General features: G+C 40.2%; 1 protein-coding gene across 4 annotated transcripts in view; it reads left to right on the forward strand.

Annotated features, from left to right (window-relative positions):
- Positions 1-20,380, forward strand: part of AKAP6 (A-kinase anchoring protein 6) — a 294,212-nt gene that overhangs the window by 106,348 nt on the left and 167,484 nt on the right. For all 4 annotated transcript variants that reach the window (XM_074585119.1, XM_074585118.1, XM_074585120.1 and 1 more), the window contains one exon: positions 17,635-17,757. In XM_074585119.1, coding sequence (XP_074441220.1) covers positions 17,635-17,757 — 123 coding nt within the window. The remainder of the gene's footprint in view (positions 1-17,634; positions 17,758-20,380) is intronic.

The raw sequence follows: 20,380 nt of genomic DNA on the forward strand, positions 1-20,380 counted from the left end.
GACACCCTCCCCCTCGTGCAACCCAAGATGCTTCAGTGGAGCAGAGATTAAAGACTCCTTTTCCAAATTATTGGAGTAACAGGAATAATCTTCCTTTCTAGGAGGAACTAAGGTTCATGCAGTCTACAAAGGAGAGTGCAATATCAGAGCTAAACTTGTTAGTGTGACAAATAGCTTGTGTGTTTGGGAGGGAAAGATTTGCATTTTTAGAGGGTAGTCACAAAAGTTGACTGAACGGTAGGCTTCTGCAAATGGTTAATGGATTCGGTAGAGCAAATTTGTATTGGAGATACGGCTGGGAGTCTGTTTGGGCAGTGGAGAGCCAGTTGGTTAGAAAATATTTGGAGTACTGACTGAGAGGGGAAAGAAATTGTTATTGTTTAGATTGAAACAGCACAGAGTTACTTCTGGGCAGAGAATGGATGGAAAACACACCAGTACAGTTAAGGTAGAAGCTGGATTTCTTTAGGGGAAGCAAAGTTTGTTTGTGTTTGGAGGTGATTTTCATCATTAGGGGGAAAATCATCCATAGAGGACAAAGAAAGTTTGGACTGTGGGGCTAAGGTCGCGAAAAACTAATAGGAACTGATAACGCTGATGGGGCTTGGTAACAAAGAAAAAACACAGACAGAAATCAGTAATGACAGAACAGGTGGAAAAAGCAAAGATAATCAACAGGGAACAGGACTGGCTTATTTTCAATTACCAGATAAAGGATTTTTAAAGTGTTGTAGTGCTCCCCTCAGCCCTCTTGCTTTCAATAACTTAGTAACAGTGCTTCTAATACTGACCCTCTTAAAATAAATGGATTGCATGTTTTTCCTCATAGATAGAGCGCTTGCCAAAATTTTTTCATCTCTGAATCTTACTTATACTGCTTCATACAATTTAGATTGAAATACTGCTCTTGGTTGATGACCAGTTTGTAAAAAAAAAAACAAAAAACAAACCAAACCAATAAGTGAAAGAAGTATCAGATCCAGAAATTCCTTGGCAGCTCTGCAGTTTTCTCAGCAGTCTTTTTGCTCTGTGCAGCATAATTGAAAATGTCACTTCACATTTTGTACTGAGAGGCAAGTTTGTGCTTTCTTGTTTTGAGTCTGATGATACTCCCCTGCTTTGAAAGCCCACCGCTCAGTTTTCAAGCTGGCTAAACTATTATTAAGCAGCAATATAGCATACATATGGAACTCTCACTTTTACTTAGACAAATACTTCTTTACTAGAAGATTATATTGAAATACAGTGAACCCTCTGTTCCTCCAAAACATGTAGTTCCTAACAGTTTGCTTGAATTTTAAACAGCTCCTCCAAGTACATTCACTTTTCTTTGGCATTTGCTTTACCACAAATAGTCTGAGTGAGTTTGTCACCAGCAATCTTTGCAAAAACAGCAACTTCTATGTAAGCTGTGCAAATTCTGCATTTGTAACTCTATAGCTAAAACTGACTGCAGGAGTTATGCTTCCTTAATGAAACACATCTATTGTGAAGCATATGCTTGTTCAGAACTGTTTGAATTTCCAATGTAAAGACCTCAGAATGGTTTGGCAGTTTTAGATCAGGGATTTTTTACATTCAATATTTGGCAAGTCATTCCAAATAATTTGGGGGGAAAAAAAAGAGGGAGGGAGAGAGAAACAGAAAAAATCTGCTCACAAGTAATTTCAATAGCATTGATTTGAGGTTATGTCTTCACTAGTATTTAGAACTGACTGTAAGGGATATGTCTACCTCCAATGTTTGGCTCACATCTGATGTGAGACCTTTGGCTGCAAAAAGCCTCCCGATTCTCTCTTGTCGTGTATGTAGTTGGGCACAACGTCTCAGCTCAGGGACGGCTAACAGCTTAGATGAACTGAGGAACAGCTGCTTTTGCGTACATGATTCTGTGAGCCCTCCTCTTCTGTTCTAGTGCAGTCACTCAGACACCTTAAGTGACCATTGGCTTTACAACTCAGGCTCATGTCCCAATCATCTGTATCACACCCTAGCCACAAGCCTGCACCAGATCCATCCACACTATTTATTTGTGAACTGGAAAGTTTCTAGAGATTGGTCAAAGATTATTTCTTAGCTGCTGGATCTCTGCTAATAGGCAAAAGGGTGCAGCAGAGCTGAAGATGGAGAGAGGGAATGGTAAGACTGCAGGAGGTGAACTTCCTGCTCTCGCTGTAGCAAAGTACAGACTGGAGCGTGAGCAGTGGGTGCCAGGTGACCTACCTGGAAAGCCAAAAGAGGGTCCAGATTTAAAAGGGACACAGCAATAACTTGGAGAACTAATCACTATCGACTTTAAGAAGATCTGATGATCAACTGCTTTCTATCAGGGCAGACACAATCTTTATTGACTGGGCCTGTGCAGTGCTTTCAGTTCTCTTATGGAGGTGGAGAAAGGCGTTCAGAAACCATTGAAGTAGGTTTGGAAGATTCCAGTAATGGCACTAACTTTCAAAACACAGACAGAAAGAGTCAAATTGTTATTGGGAATTTACTTTAGGGTGCATATGGTGGTTTAAAAGGAATCTCTTGTGTTGTTCAGGGCTGAATCCTCTGTAACTGCTTACTTCTATAAGTAAGGGGCAGGTACTGGGGGGAGGGTTGGTTGGTTGCAACCCACCTGGATGCGTTCCTGTCCAGCCTGCTCTAGGGGAACCTGCTTTGGTAGGGGGGTTGGAGTAGATGATCTCCAAAGGCCCCTTCCAACCCCTGCCATGCTGTGGTTCTGTGATTCTGTGAAGAGTTAGAGATAACTTCTGAGCTAGCCTGTTAACTAGTTACTGTATTGATTTTAGGGCTCCTTGAAATGCCACCGTTATTGAACAGAAAACCGTTGAATTTAAAATTGTGGTTTCTAATATTCCTTTAAATATGGTAAATATGGAAGGGTGAGAGAGAATGCTCATTTCTTTATATTTTCATAGTGACATGCCTTTCCCAGTGTTTTAGGGTCTAGCCGTTCTGTTACGTAACACACTTAGGCTCTTGGATACTTATGATTTATGTATCTTCTGTGAGGAAGTACAGGATATTCCAGTAAGATACAGTATACCAAAATCACTGTGCTCTATTCTAAATATTTAATTATTTAAATAATACATTGCTACTAACTTCCACCTAAATCAAATTCCAGTCTATCTACTGTTGTTAATGCATCATTGCTTTAAAATGTGTACATGCTAGAGATGAGTCAGAGCAAAAGAAACATTGAAGGGTCTAGAGAGGATTAACCTGAGAAAAAAGATCAAGTCCATTTACGTAAGATTATTGCATAACTCCTCAAAATACGTTCATATCTTTTTCTTCTTGTGTATCTTTATATGTTTTGACAGCAACCGGTTTTTGTTCCTTCATCCTTTCCAGTGTGTTATGATCAGGAATGAAACATTAAAACATGCTGACTCTTAAATCGTAGTTGTCATCATTAGGCATCAGAGTGAATATAATTTGTGGTAAATATGGACAGGAAACTGTCTCTCAGAGGCTTGTTTCAGACTGTCCACATGCTTATGCAGGTATTTGAAAGTTATCTTGAAAGCAACCAGAAAGGCAAAAAATTATTTTCTCGTCCTTACTTTAGGTTTTGGAGCAAGATGATAATCCTCACAAACAGCTGGGCTTAACAAAATAAACAGGAATCTTATCTGAATACTCCTTTATTGTCAGTAAAGACTTATTTTGAATGCTCATTCTCATGTGGGTCAAGTAAGGTTACCTGAACAAGGGCTGGATTTGCCTCTGGTTTCCCTCGGACCATGTTTGGAATCTCTCCAGGCTGACAGAGGGAGAACCAACAAGCAAACAGATTTTTGGTTGTAGACAGTGTAGATGTTCATGTCACTGTACCTTAATATTAGTAATTGCTTTTTCCCTACTGATGCCAGCATCTGACTCCATGAATGTTTCCTCGTTGTGCCGTATAAGACTAAACACACACAGGGCGATTTAAAATGTAAATACTGCTGCATTATTAGCAGCAATTGAACTATAGCAGCTAGCATAAAATTGGCTCAGGTGAGTCCAAAGGAGGGTCAGCCTCAGCTATTTATTTCAGTGTAAATCTCCTACAGCTCTGTTGAACTACAGAAAACCAGAAAAAATAGTAAATTTGTTAGAAAAAGCAAGGCTTCTGGGGTCAAAAATGAAGAATAAAAAGAAAAAAGTAAAAATATTGTTCTTATTTTATTCTGTAAACACATCCACTTTTGGGGATGAAAAAAGTAAGTCAGAATTAGGGCCTAAAGAAGGGTGTAAAGGAATGCCCACTAGAGGTCACTGAAAAATGAAACTATCTAAAAGGGAATGTAGGTGAATTAGGAGGCAAAAGAAAAGCAATTAATGGAGGAACTAATAGTGACAGGATTTCTTTGGAGACTGCAGGTGAACAAGAACGGAGTGCATAACAGGAGGCTAGATTAGGAAACTAGAGGAATAATAATGGAGTAAAGAAAAGAGGTGGTGAATCTTAATCTCTCCTTGCTGCTGCCATATTTAGCAAATAGTGGCAATCACCATTTTCCCTGTTTTTAAACTCAGGAATCTTAACTGCAAAACAAGTTCATGGGTCAAAGAATTATAATATCTCCTGTGAGGTGACAGACTTAACCTCTTCTAACCAATTAGCCTTGAATAATAGGAAATCCTGAATTAAACGTTCTGATTTTGAGCAGGAATCGTGATCGTTATCTCTTAAGTCATGTTAATGATATAGCAGAGGTCAATATATTTAGCAGTTACCCACAAGCAAACAGCATCTGTTCTATTTCAGTAAAAAGTGTTGTTTTCCTTCGTTTTGGAAAACTTTTAGGCATGGTGATATATCGCCCTCTTGAGGCAAGAACTTGTTACTGCACCTATTTTACAGAGATTTTGTTGAATTTCCTTCTCAAACGAACGAGACTCACATGACTTTACAAACGTAGTTGTTAGAAATTCAGAGATTAAATAAATAATAAGCCCAAATATTTCCTCCTTATGAAGATCGTTTTTGCTTTAGTGTAGTCTCCAACAAATTTTTTTGCTATGTATTTTATTTCAACAAATTTAATGTTAAAATACTGTTCTGATTTTAAAGACTAATAGCCTGTGTATGCCAATTATTAAACTTTTAAAAAACATAACCTGCACGTGCACTTCTACAGATTTTGTGAAATATATTTAAAAAAATAAACTCTGTCCTTTCCAAAACATAAAGATGTTATAGCCCTGCAAATATAACTGCCATTTTTATTATTATTTGGAGAACATAAGCAGTATTTAATCCTGCTTTGTGGCCATCAGGCAAAGAATATAGTGGCTTTCTTCCTTTATTTATCGTTTACTGGTTAACTTACTGAAAATGTTACGTAAAAAATAATGAATTTAGTTTTTATTTAAAAGGCACTGAAAATTCTGCATAATTAATTTTGTGCCATTGGGTAAAGGTATATAATTCGTCTAATTCCATTCTTTTAACATGTTTTGTTCTTTGTTTGGGAAAAGGTAAAATTTTTGTATGTGCACAAGTCTCTGTTTAATTGATATCATGCTCTAGGGCCACCCTGATTTCAGGCTACAGGAGCAATCACGGTGTATGTATATCATGTGTACCTTTCAAGGAATTAAATAATGGGGAATGAGGTTCATTTCTAGCAACTATGAGATCAAAGAGTAAAGAAATGTTAGGACCAGTTAAGGGAGGCTCCAATCGAGTGGCCTCCGGTGCTGCCCACTGCATGTGCAAGGTAGCAGCTGACCATCGGCAGAAATAACAGCTGCACAAGGGCGCTCCACCCCCAGTCCACTGCCTGAAGCCCAAATACTCAGGGTATGCAACCAAGGAATGATGGTCATCCATAATTGTCTCTTTTTCCGAGCAGAATAAAGCTGTATACTAATATATTACAGAGGCTGTTATGTGGAAAAATTGCAAATGAAGATTAGTTCGTCTTTTGGATGCAGTTCAGCTCATAATCGATACATACATTAGCTGTAAAACAATCTGAAAATAACGTATGTTGCCAACACAACATTTAAAATAATTATATGAAGAGGCAATGCAGTGCTTCCAAGTACCCTTACATCACTGTAAGTTGCTTCAACATCAATAGTTATACTGGCAGCATTTTTAGAAAAAGTGCACCAGACAACTAGCTTCACTGAAAATGAAGATACTGATTTTAGATTCACACAGAGTTTGGATCAAGGTTGCTGCATAACAAACATCTCATACTGGAAGAAAGGGGACAGTTCTGATCAGGAGATTTTATTTTAGGTTTATCTGTAGAATAAATAATAAATTTGCATTTAGGAATAACAGGTCCTGAACTAACTTTTACAATTTCTATTCTAGTTTAGAGTTGCTCAGTGGGCAAAAAAAGGAAGTCGGGACTGTGAAATAGATGTGAATATACTGCAGCATTGTGCCACTATCCTTTAACAGGACATAGCAACTCATTTTGGTGCCTGGTATTTTTACCAAAGACGGGCCCCTCTCCTGTGCTGGAGAATCCAGACACTTCCAGCTGCTGCTGCAGAGTTCAAGTCCCCCTTTCTGGGAGTTTCTAGCATCATCTTTCTTGGCTCAGGCAGATTTATTTGCTGTTCTCGTCCTTCCCTTGATACAACCCTGGCTACAAATTTCTGGAGACGCTGTGGTCATAACTTGCTCCCTGGCTTACTAGCTGAGTGAAACAAGAGTATGTGATCCAAAAACATTCACATCTCTTAGCTGATCTCTAGATATGGCAAGTCTTTGACTTAGACGGGGTCACATGGGGGTATGATCTAAAAAGGCCTCAGTTTAGGATATTTGATGCTAAGATGCATAAGAGAAACTTAAAACTTGTCCTGTTCTAGAAGATGTTTTGGGCTTTGGGCGCCGATCTTTATTCCCTAGCTGCTACTTAGGCCTCTTGGATTCTATGTAGAGAAGAAATGACTCAGAGAAAAGTTATTCTAGGAGTAGCGAGAGTTTCTGTGAGCCATGACCAATGACAGGCATTGCTCTTTGTGAATAAATATATCTTCAGAAACAACATGTTCAGTCCTACTAGTATGATGAACTTCAGAGACCAGATTTGGGTGGTCATTCAGAATTTTGTACATTACTCAGCTCCCTCAGGATATCACAGTTGCTGACCCATTTCTCTTTCAACTGTAAGAGCTTTTGCCTGCCTGTTTTATTCCCAAGGACCCAAAGAACAGCACACTTATCTTTTTTAACTAAATAAAAAGAACTATCTTGTCCTTTCCTTATGTTTCTTCCTCCTCTATTTTCCTCCCTGTTTATGCCCCCTTTCGTTATTGTCAGTTCTTCCTTCCTGTTTCTGTCTTATTTTCGAGGGCTCTTGGTATCCTTTAACTCCAGTGTTTCTCCTTTCTGCTGCTTAGAATATTCACTCCATAGTTTTAGTATTGTTTCCTCAGGAATCTCTTCCCAGTCAGCCCCAAAATTTCGCACAGTCTAAGGATGCTGAATGAGATGAGTGCTAGAAACATGTGAATACAGATTTACACTGCAGAGGTTTTCTGACAAAAGCCAGTACTGATTAGAACAGTGGAAAACATTTACTTCTGTAACCAATATATCTGTGTCTGCATAACCTAGTGGCGATAAAACCCATTCGGGTAGACGTGGTGGGTTTTTTTGGTCAATATTACTTTCATCAGTTTGAAAGGATGCTTTAGCTGGCTGGCACAAGAATGGTTTTCAGGCGGTATAAATTGTCTCCACGAGAGGGCTTGCGCAGGCTGCGTTCCAGCAAGCGCGTTCTCTCCGAGGCCCGGCTGCACCTCAGTCTTTGCCGCTGCCATCGGCACAGCGGCCTGACGTGGAACTCGAACAATTTGCAATATTGCCTCGAAAATAACTTAGACCCAAATTAGTATGCATGATAACCTAGGAGGCAGATAAGCAAAATTCTTTTCTGTCATCTAGAATGCAAAGGCATATGTAAAATGTTCCCTTACAAAGAAGAATATGTTAATTTACTTAGTTACATGATTCCCAGGAGTACATTGAATCTCACACCACTTTTGAGACACAGGACTGGCCTCCCATATTTTCTCAGCATGAACTCTGTCCTCACCTGAATGAATGCAGGAAGCCTAAAACCTTATCTGGCTTGGTGCTTGTTAACATTGCATCTCAGGTAGAAAACAGGGACACGTCAGAACGAGAAGAGATCAGCGGCCATTTTGTATGCCTGACATTATTGCCATTAGAGCAGATGGCATCTCTGGAGGTTTGCAACCAATCCACATTGCTGTTAAGTTCATACCAGATGAGTCTTTAAATGATGGATGAACCAAACAGTCTTCCCTTTCCCCTCCCTTCTCTCCACTAGTCCTCTCTACTCTTGAACACTTGCAAAGTCACAATGACGCTGGCCTTTCCTATGCTGCTATATGACGTTCATATGCATTGCTGTCTTGGCCTCAGGGCTACATGGATCTCTTCTCCCCAGCAGTGTCCTTCCAGCCAATGGATTTTGCTTCTGTGGTTCTAGCTGTTCACTGATCCTTCAGAAGGCTAGGGGAAGTGTTACCAATGGTGTTGGAAGCTTGTCTGCTGTCTAAGAATATACCTCTCAGGAATGGGGTTTAGGAAGTGTTTGGCTTACTTTTCCTGTATCTATCTTTGCCCCGCAGTCAATCTGCTGATACTAATAATGTCATTTTTTAGATCTTGTAAGTTTCAAATAGCAGTGGAGGCCTGGTGGTAGTTCTTTTAATTAGAAAGTAGATCTTCACCTTGAGCAAAAGGTAAGACAAGGCATAGGGTTAAGCAAGAATTATGTTTGTGGCATCATGGAAAGGTTTAAGTAATCTACAGAGATACATTTAGGAATGATTCTTAATATTCAGATCAGTGTAACCTGCTCTTTGTCTAGAAGCAGAAATAAAGTCAACAGTCCCATGGGGGCAGTGAACTTTTCATTGCAGAATCAGGTTCGCTGTCTTCAAATACAGTAGTTTTTAATGGATTGAAAAGTAACACTTCGCATGTTTCTCTGTATCGTGCTTTTTAACCCTATCCTACCCTTATGGTTCTCTTTTACCTAGAAGTCTTTAGGAAACTGAGAACTTTCAAAAATTTTGTCTACCATTCCTGCTCGAGTCAGAATACAGTATGGAAAAATATCTTGTAAATGTTAGCAAAAATCTGTTGATTTAGTAGTGGACCAAAACATAGAAATTAAGATTACAAGTAGCCTATCATCAACTTTGAGGGACAAAGCTAGAACTGAGTTAATTTGTAGTGTTTTCCTAGGCTTGTAAGAACTGCGCTTTATTGTTCTCACTGTTTCCAGACTAGAAGTACTCTCAGCTCTCCAGTGAAATCTCCCTGAAAAGCTGAGGTATGTCTGACTGGCTCTGCTTCAGATAACTCTATATTTTTATATATATTAATCCTTATTTTCTCGCACCAGAATGCATCCTGGGGACTCTAAAACCAGGAAAAGTTATGAGCCAGCGAACATCCTGTGCTAAACCTTTCCGTTCTGTAACCATATAAATCATGCCCAATTAGATAGATGCCCATTAGGGAAAATACATTCAATAGTAATTTTTAAGTCTGGGTGTGGTAGATGGGCACAAAGCTTAGAGGTGGCACTTGTGAAAGATTTTTGTAATTTAACAGTTGGTCTTAAAAATGTTTAACTAGACAGTATATAGTAGAAGCCGGAGACATGTATTTACATTGATGTCCACTAAGAAAAGTATTTGATCTTTATCTTTTTCCTGTTTGGAGGGAACATTGAAGTCGCACATTCTCATAGGTTGAGGTTATTGGGTAAATGTGGCAGAAATAGAACTTAGCAGCTTTCTGCTAGTGTTTGTGAAATAATGTATCATCCTGAACTGCATGTTAAGTATTGCCATCCTACTGATGTGTTTGGTCAGTTGTATGTTTCTGTGAGGTCATTGTCTGCCACAGAATCTTGACAATATCGCATAAAGAATATTTTCCATTGTGGCATCTTGGTTCCTTGGGGATCCCTAACATCTGTACTGCTAATGGTTTTACTGTTGCCTCTGGGTCTAACTCCAATTAAATTGACCATGGCAGTTTGTTGCAGCCCCATCCTCTTGAGTACCTGGATTTCTTTGACTTACCTTTGCCTATGAAGAAAGTGCACTTTTATCCTTTTGAAAATAAAGTCCATGGGCAGGAATGTGTTCCTCCTGAGACTAATATGCAAGTCCTTTTGTGGTTAGACAAAGGATTTTCTTAATGCATTCTGTGATAGAAGTGCCCTTAAAGCCAGCCCATACTTGTACACAGACGCCTCTGTGAGCTCAGTCTTTTTGTAAATTGGGAACAAACTTTACAACACTGGATGCTTGCAACAAAATTGGACATTCATTTTTAAGCACGCAGCCTCATAACCAATTCTTTTAAGAAGAGAACTCCCTTTGTGTAATAAAAGGGAAGGTGGAGAGAAGAAAGGTCTGGGGTAGTGATTTAACAAGCACTGCTGTCTGGTGCTTCCATGCTGAGGCTGGTGGAATACAGTACACTTTCCACAGTCGCACTTAACTACCATGGCAGATGATTTTAGTATGTTTGCATTTAATAGTTTGGCGTCTCTTTTATTCTGATTTTAACCTTAGTTCAAGTCATTAGAAGGGCTTTGTACTTTTACAAATGCAATGACCAGAAGTGCATTACGTAGAAGTCAGCACGCATGTTAAATGAAAATGTTAGACTAATAAACTGAGCAATGTTAACACTGCACAGCTTAAAATTACAAGCCAAAAGGTATTGAAATAATTTTGCTTCGTGTGCCATATAGACACAGTAAATCTGGGATTTTTTTTCCATAAAAAGCAAAACCAAAATTTGGTCTAGGGTGAGGGCCATAAAACTTTTCATAATGGTGTTAACTGGATGCAGTTTCATCCTCTGTGTTTTATGGGATAATTTTGGCAATATTAATGCTAGTTTCCTTAAGTGCACATATCCAGATTCCCCATCTAAAGGAATCTCACACCAAAAATATACTAAAAACATCTAAGATACTTCTGCTTTCAGGGTAGCAAAAAAAAGAAGTTGCGTTTTTTAATATAGTAAAAATTCCATGTTTTCATTCTTCTTTTTAGTAACCATAAATGTGCTATCTTAGTCTAAAGCTCAAAATTACAGAACTGGGCTTTAGTCTGTTTCCATTCTAAATGTGGACTAATAAAAGCTGGATTTGTAAAGTGATAGCTGCAGCTGAGATGGAAACTTCCTCCTTTCCCATTCCATTCAATTAATGAAAGCTGAACTTCAAAGTCTAAATGAGATCATTTGAAGTGCTAAAATTATTGAACACCAGAACTTTCCTATCTGACCAAAAAAAGAGAGCTTGTAATGTAAAAGTAAAATTAAACTACTGAAATAAAGTTAGGAAACTTTGAAAGTTCTAGTGCAAGAGGTGGTGTTAGCTTAGTTGAGAGGCATTTGTGCATAATTTTAAATGACTCACTTGATAGTCATGCATTTTTTTCATGACTGTGACAGTAAAAGCTTTCCTGGGAGGTCTTAGTTGTGTGCTGCTCACAAAATTGCAATCCAATGAGAATGTGTCTGAGCAACACCCCTGACAGGCTCAGAGAATATGCAGGGATATCATCAGGGACCGGAGCCTTCCTACAGTACCACAGGCTCTTATGTTGTCATCACTAGTTTTCTAGTTGTTATCAGAAGTTTTTAAGTTGATCAACTGCTCGTTATTTTGCTGACAGCCATGATATTTCTCCTGGGTTCCGCTTTGTCCTTTTTTGACCATGAGAATTGGCTGTGCCACCAACTCTGGCAGAGCATGTAGCTAGGGTCAGTGGGTACCAAAACGCCTTTGATTGACTCATTTGATGGCCGTGAGCATCCGCCTCAGATCTGCTGCTGCAAACTAGGAAGTGGGGAGTTAACGGATATCTGTTTCTAAAGGAGGTCGGTCTTTGGCCAGAGATGGGGTGAGCTTCTGAAGCTCAATGGGGGAAAGCGCAGAAGGGGACTGTGGAAGCTGGAGAGACACAGAGAGCCAGGAAGTCCTGGGCCATGCCAAGAAGCAGTGGTGAGGTGCAGGTAGTGAGCACTGAGGTGTGCTGAACAGTTGTCATGAGTAGGGAGGAATATGCAAACAGGATCTAGCAAAACATGAAAAAGGAATGGAGTCAGGCACAAACTGCTTGGGATGCCAAAGACTGCCTATTTCTGTGTTCATTTTAAGTATTTAATTTTCTGACACACACTTGGGATAGACAGAACACACACAGTCCTATTAAATGTAATGAATTGCATGTGAGACTTGTTCATCTGACCACCTCCGTAGGCCTCGCCGCCATGCTCCAGGGTTTCTTGTACTGGCAGCACACCACCACAGCTGCTCTCCCACTCTGTTATCCCACATGCCAGACACAGCCAGGCTGCCTAACCCAAGATCCTTTGACCAGCTGTACTGGGTGCAGGAAGCCCTGCAGCCCTGTGCGGCAGCTGGGGGATCTGTAGCGTTTGTATGCCCTTATATTTAACAGAACAAGGGTGGGAGGCACATTTCCAGGTGCACTGTTCCTCGACCCGACATCCAAGCATGTCTTTGGCATTTGAGCGGATCCATCCCTGCCCTTTTTGGGTGACTCAGCAAGTGAATTCTCATGTCTTATGATTCAAAAAATTCGAGTGTTCTGGTCGTTAACGAGGAAGTCTCCGGATATTTAGTTAAATCCCATCAAATTTATTTTTAATTCTTCAGTTAATTAATTAATTCCTTAATTCTATAGAACAATTGATTTAAGTATATTTTCATTCTGTGACACCAAAGCAGACACACTAAGTTACAGCTTTTTTTTCCCCCTAATACTTACAATTGTCTTTTTCATTCTTATCCATGCAGAGCAAATAGAATTAGACTGCAAAAAATAACTTTGTACATGCCAAATTTCAAATGAATCCATTTTTGTTCTAGCTTTGTTCAGGGATGTGTGATTAGAACTTTCTTCCTCCCCCTAGGAAAATCTGCAAAATTGTCATGAAAAAAAATGGAAAGCTGAATGTTTTAAAGGTGAATGTTTAAAAATTTTCTGTGTGGGGTACAGGAAGAGCATTATCATTATTTGCAAACTTTACTATAGAAGTTGCTATAAATCATCCAACAACAATCCAGAAACATTTGTTTTCTGTACTAAGCAGCACAGAGTAAGAATAGCTTTATGCTGTGTCATGTAGGGGCTTGAGGTTTTTTAGTAACATCTAGCTTGCTAGCATAGTACTAAACTATTACATTTGCAAAACTGAACCAGCTGATCAAAAGGCAGAGACTGGATTATACTGGTGCTCCTTTATTTCTGTTCTGTTTCCCTCTTCTCTCTCTGAGGAATTCTTGTACAGTATTTTTTAGCTTCAATGTGGCTAACTATGGGTTTTCAACTTCCAAGAAGTTTTGATGAAAAATACAGTAGCTTAATTTCACATTACCAAAGCATGTGTTGGGTAGATTTTACAATATTTTCATTATAAGTGCAATACTGTCTAGATCACTATACTTAACTAGTATAAATCAGCATAGCTCCAATGAAGTTTATACCTGTTGAAACTCTTTCTCACATTATGAATGATGAAGAAAAAAAAATCTAGAGAAATAAAAGCATAAGTTCACACAGAAAAGCCAGAAAAGTAAGAAGAGTCAAGGAAGGGATGTAAAGTGATTTCACAGGCATCTTGTAAAAGGAAGAAAAAAAACCTGAAAAATATCCTGTATTGGTTAAAATTTGTCATCTTGTGAATTTACTTCTTTCATTGAGTACTCCTGGATTTAGATTTAGGATTGCATATTAAGCCTTATCCTTTGTTTTGATATAATTTATGTTGTAATCTGTTTTTTTCAAAGCATAGTTTCATGCTGTGTCAGAGTCTCGCAATAGATCTGTATTGTGAGACATTTTTTTCCCTATTTTTTTTCTTAGAACTGATTTTATCTAAAGCTTTTATTTAAAACATATATTCTGGGAAATATCCTAGACAATGAGAAGAGCGACTATTGTAATGCTGTTTGTGTCCCTGAGTACATGTACATCATTAATTGCATTCTGTTCCAACTGCCTAGGCCATCTTGTTTACACAGAAATGACTCCGTTTCGGTCATCTGTGGAGGGGCAGCAGCCCTTCAGTTGGGGCTTCCCCTCTGTTATGAGACTTGAGGAGGTGAAGGACCTGGATTTATACTTGTGAGAGGGCTACACGGACCACCGACACTGCAGATGCCCCTTCTCTGAGTACCAGAGAGCAGGCAGGCCCCCACCTCTGGCTGCCTGGGCCAGCTGGGCCAGCGGAGCAGAACTGTTTGTACCAGATCCAGGCTACAGGCTGATGGCGAGAACTAGCTCAGATCTCAAAGCCCGTCGGTAACTACGCCTTGACAAGAAGTCAAAGGCAAGAAGGGAAAGTTCAGCATCAAGAGCAAACTGTACTCTCCCCTGTCTGTAACTGCAGAGCTGCTGCAGTTGATGATATTTCCATGGGTTTCCATTTCCAGCCCAGAGCTGCCTCCCAGGCAGGGATGAGTCGTGGAGCTGGTGGCAGGATGATAACGGTGGCTCCTTCCTTGCTGACTGGCATCAGGCTATTTAAAATAAATAGGATGGAATGTATAGGCACGGCTATGAAAACAAAACAAAACAAAAACCAACACTGAGGCATTGTTTTGATGATTAAGTTGTGACGAAGGAGGCAGGAACCACAATGTTACAGTTTAACCTTACGCACAATTTGAGATAACAATAGTTTTCTATTTTGCGCGCTTTCTAACGGCTCAGAACGTCTGTCACCCTGCTGGGATGTGCCCGCTCAAAGGGACGTTCCGACGGTGGTTCCTCCCCCGCGCCTCCCACCGACCACCGGCACCAGGCGGCCCCGGCCCTGGACCCCGCCGCCCCGCGGGCAGCGCCCGGTCGCCGCCGTGGTCGGGCGTGGGGCGGCGCGGTGCCGGCAGGTGGCGCTGTGGGCCCAGGCACGGCGGGCGGGCGGGCGGTGCTCCCTCCGCCGGCGGCCCCGCGCTGCCCGGCCCTTCCCGGCCCTTTCCTTCCTTTCCCGTCTGTCCGCTATTTTCGGTTCCTACAGATGTGCGCTTTTGAATGGTTTCAATAAAATTTTATTGCCGTCATTTGAAAAATAGCAGGATTATTGTGATTTGTGCCGCCTGGCAGAGGAAAATCCCCCGTCAGCGGGGCCGGGGCTGGCCGCGTTCGGGGCTGCCCTCCCACCGCCGGGCTCCCCTCGGGTGCCATGACCCCAGCCGTGATGCGAACGTGCCAGGCAGCGCTGGTGCTTGCAGCCTTACCTCTTTTTTTCTCAGGTAACCTGGCTCACGGTGGTTCTGTAGGAGACCGTATCTATATTTTCTTTTTCCGGGCCCACAAACTAGCCCCTAGGTGTTCCCTGCACCCACCGGGGCCTGCTCGGGCCCACGGCCCACCTTGTCTGCGTGGCGAGGGGAGAGGCACCAGGCTGCTAGAGCCTGCTGCTTGGGAGTGTCCAACCTGAAGCAGCAGACGTTAAAACACGGACACCTTTTGTGAGAGGGCCCAAGTAACTCGGTTGCTGGTCGTCACTTTTTGTACTGGTACGAGCCTGCAATGTTTCTGAGCACCCTTTTGAAGGCATACAGACATCGAGTACTGCAGGCAGATGTTATACGTGTCTGTCTCCGTAAAATACATGACGCATATACGAGAGAGTCTTTCTTCATTTTTTTTTTTTGTGCTTACCATATCACCTTGTCTCTCAAGGACAGCATGTTACTAAAATGTAGGCAGAGATTTATTGGAGGGACTAGAAGGACTTTACTCCTCCTGCTCCTCTCCCCCGCAGCTCACGTCTCTCACTCCTCTGCCAGGCTGGCATCTCTTATGCTCCACTCTGAGCTGGAAGAAAGCAAGCAACGGAGCCAGGGGAACATTTTGCCCCTCCTCTATCCCATGGCTTCATGTGGGGAACATAGCCCTTGTGGCATGACCTGCAGTGGGACAGAAGAGACGTAGCTACATTCATTGCTTGCCCCAGAGTGGAAACACGTTGTGTCAGTCACCACATCCACTGGGTTGTTTTTCCTGACCTACTTCCCCCTTTCTGCAATGTGCTGATAAACAGCCTACAACAAAACCCACAGAACAACAGTTTTCTGCCTTGCAATGCTTTGAGATACAGTGGATTCCATCAATAGAGGTGGCAATAACCTCCTTCTCATCCTGAGGACTTGTAGGGACTCATGTGAAAAATAATAATTAAAGCAAAGTCTTCAGAGTGCCTCAGTGAGTACTGTCATGCCTGCAGTATGCGCTGGAGCATCCTGCCAGAAGCTAGCTTTGGTTCAGAAGCACTGCCACTTCAGCTGGAAGCCAGGAGTTGATTACTGGACTCTGCTTCTTGGCACAGTGTTGGGCCAAAATGACTCTGCTACCACGAATTTTGAAGGAAGTGTGGGTCTGCTTGGTCTGGATTATTAGCATTGCACTTCTTTGTGTAATGCAGCTGTGCACCAACTGCTCAAACTCCTGTTTCTGTGTCGTTTAGAATTCAAATTTGATGTGACACTTTGGAGAAGGGGATTTGGGCTTCTGAGTTTCTTAGGAATCTCTGAAGTTTTATGCTTAGCTTGCTATCTAAATGGACTAGTAATTACCAGAAATCATCCCCTAAATAAAGTGGTGAGAGTAAGATACTGAGCGTGTATGCTGAGTTGTTATCCAACTGGAAATTAAAATTTTCACCATGCTGCAAAATTCATAGTTAATAGCTAATAATATAACCAGTATTAGATCTAACAATCTAGTCTTATGATGCTTGTAATAGATGGACATTCCTCTTCAGAGTTAATTTTCAGAGTGCTTATAAACATCACGGTCAGTTTGTTCCGTTTACTCTGTTGCTTTGTGGTGGATAAGACTTGGGTAAAATTATCTGTACTCAGTATGTGCCTATAGTATCATCCAATCATGTAAATTCAGGGGCACTATTTTTAATCAGACAATATAATTGGTACTAATCTTGAAATAAATGGTGCTCCTGAGAAGCAGGAGCTCCTGTCTTCTCAGGAGCACCATCTGTGTGGCTCATATGCAATCAGCGATATTTATATTAAATGCTATATATTCTGCCTCACCTACTGTTTGATTTCTTCTCTCCGAGTCTCATCCTATGAACCAGAACAGGAATCACAAGATCTAAGTTTTGACAAGTAGTTTCTTCCCTTGGTCTGCTGATGTATATACCTTGTTAACGCAGCTTTGTTCAGCACTTTTTTCAACCAACGGTACTCATGCTACACCCAGTCTGCCCAGTGCAAGGTCTTCAGTTCAGTTTTCATTGTAATCTCTATGTGGCTTTTTAAACATCTCCCTCATACCTTCTAAAACGTGGCTGTTTTTTCGATTTCATCACAGTCATATGGACCTCACACTGTCCTTAGATTATCCCCAGAAACGCTGTTCTGCTCCTTATTTACTAGAAGGCCACTTGCTAATGGTTTTTTTCTTTCCATGCTTGTAAAATGCAAAATTTTACTGTACAATACTCTCCTAGATTAAAAAAAATAGAGCATACATTTTTCAGATTGCCATTTTACTAACAAATATGCTTTTCTTGTTCTTTCTTTTTTCTTATCTGGTAAGGGGTTTGTAAGCAAGCTGGATGAATTCATTCGCTGGTTAAATGAAGCCATGGAAACAACAGAGAATTGGACTCCTCCTAAAGCAGAGACAGACAGCCTTAAACTGTACCTGGAGACACACTTGGTAGGACAAGATTATACTATGATTACTATCAGTAATTGAAGTGTTCTGCTGTGCTTTTTATTTGATTATTATTTTTTAATTACTAGTGTGCATCTATATTTTAATGTAAGATTTGCAGCGTTGCAGTTTATTTTAATGAAAATAGCAACAAATTATTTTCTCTATTTGAAATACGTACTGACAGCTTTTTAAAAATTAAATTAAAAGGCAGAATTACATTGCATTTCAGAAATTATCTCCAAACTGAATGAAAATGGCAACAGCAAAAGGAGAAAGGATAATGTTTTTTTCTGCTGATCGTTCCAGGATTTTTACTACGCTGTAACATTAACAAAAGTAGCAACTAGTAAGGAACTCTTATTCTCTCTCCCATAGTTTTAACTTAGTACAGAGTAATTTAAATAAAATATTTGAAATAATTATTTCAATCATTTTACTTGATATGCATTTCTGTCGTGTAATTAATACAGCTGTCACTAACCTTGTTCTTGTGCAAAAAGCTAAAACATTTGGTGGAAGTAGAAAACACTTGGATGAATAATCTTCTGAATATATTACAGGCTAGAATTATAGATTGAGAAATATTTGATAAACCACATGAGACTTTCACTGGATTCTTCCACGAGTTGTTTCTGGTTATGAGGAGGTGAAACAAAGACCTGAATTAAACCAGGTATTAAGTTTGCAAAAGCAAAATTTCACACTGTAGGTACAGACTAGAGATCAATGTATGCTGTTCAATGGGTAGGTATCTTAATAGGTAAAAAGGGAAAAAAAAGAATACAAAAATTAAGAAATTCCCTTTCCCTCTGCCAAAATCTTAGGTTCTTGCCAGTATGAATTGGAAGAAAACCCGATGACAGCACTATTCTGAGCCAATGAGCTAGACGCCCCAACTAGATAAAACAGTGCATTAGCTGAACCCACACCAGAGCATCAACCCCCAAAGCTCGGTCTCATTTCCAGTCTCTGATAATCTGATCGTGAAAAATTATTTGACAGTCCCAGGAAGTCACGTGATGCATTACAGGAAAAATTGTCATCCTAATCCCTACCGTAATACTGGAGTGACCATTATTAAATTAATTAAGTATACATTAACCACATATACAATTAGAAGCGAACTGAAAACTGTCTTCAGGATTTCAGCTACACAGAAAACTCTTTTGTGTTTTTTGTTCTTAAACGTTTCTGTTGCAGTAGCGCCCACATGCAGCCATTAGATAAAGTGCCAATTGTGGTAGTCTATCAAATGCAGTACAAAGACACTACATTTTTGCCTTACGTTGCAGATTTAGGATTCTTTGGCAGAGTTTGGATTTTTGCCCATGATTCCCATTATGTTTACAGGTGCTCTGAAGATACAGAATACATCATGAGATCAGACCTCAGAAAAGGCATTGGTCATTTCAATTTGTTTTCCTCTTACTCGGCAACATGAAACTTTTGGAGAGATGAGTTTTTATGAGTAGAATTGCAATTTTCACTCTTGAGTGGATAAAAAGAAACATATTCCAGGAACAGGGCAGTCACCAGGCTGAGTCTCTGTCACAGTCAGTTTCTTATTCCCCTTCTTCCATGGGGAGGAGCACAGTAGCTCTTTTGCAGGCAAATGACTTCCAACTTTACCTTGTGGTTTTGTGCAAGGTGAGGCCAAAACTATCTATCAGACTGTAATGTGGAGTAGTAGCCCAGAGGCAACTCCTTCATTGCTACAGGTAGTCAGAATAAATGAGTATGTGGGCACCTGTACAACTTCACTTTCCCCTGTAAGTACTTAGGCTCCCAGCTGTACTCCGTATATCTGCATATATTTGGGGTAAGAAAACATTTGTATGTTTCAGAATGACTGTGTTATGAAACAAGGTGGTTTTTTTTCTCTACTTCTGTGAAGAAGTAAAATGTCTAAAGAACAGTTTAGTTTCAATTTGGTGATATTATAATTATTTTTATGGCATATATAGTCAGTGAAGAAATCATTGCACAACCTGAAAAGCAGTAACCATGACTTTTCTTTTTGGATTTCAGAAAATATACGCTATCATATTCGTTTCTACAGAGCAGAATTGAACTATTAAAATACAGAGCATTTTTATAGTGGGGAAGATAGTTATTTGTATTAATTAGATTGTCAGCTTTTCAGTGGCATTTGTCTGTCAGAAATCCTATCTGTGTTTAAATAGAAGTGTATGAACTTCAATTCACATTAAGCTCAATGTTAAAATTTCCTTTGGTTGAGGATTGTAAGACAATGGTGATCACGAAGGTCTTTGCGAGAGTACTTATACTGCTCATTTTCTTCTTTTGCCAGTAAGGTTATACATGCTGTCAGACTCACCAAGATTTGTTGAAGTAAAGGGGGCTTAGTACTTTATAAGTTTAGGTTCCAGACGTATGGGTTCATAGATCCAGACACCAGTAGCAAACTAACCTGAAAACAATGAAAATGTATTGGTTCTTTTCTATATATGGCATCTGAGCTAGCAAACCTCATAACTATGATTCCTCACTGGTGCAGATTTTCTGGTCGTAGAATGAGTGAAAGCTCGGCGTAGATTAGTATTTTTATTTTTATTAGTAGAGATAAGGCCTTAGCCTTTGGCACAAATTATCAATTTCACCA

Source organism: Larus michahellis, chromosome 4, assembly GCF_964199755.1.
Source record: "Larus michahellis chromosome 4, bLarMic1.1, whole genome shotgun sequence".
Taxonomy (NCBI): Eukaryota; Metazoa; Chordata; class Aves; order Charadriiformes; family Laridae; genus Larus; species Larus michahellis.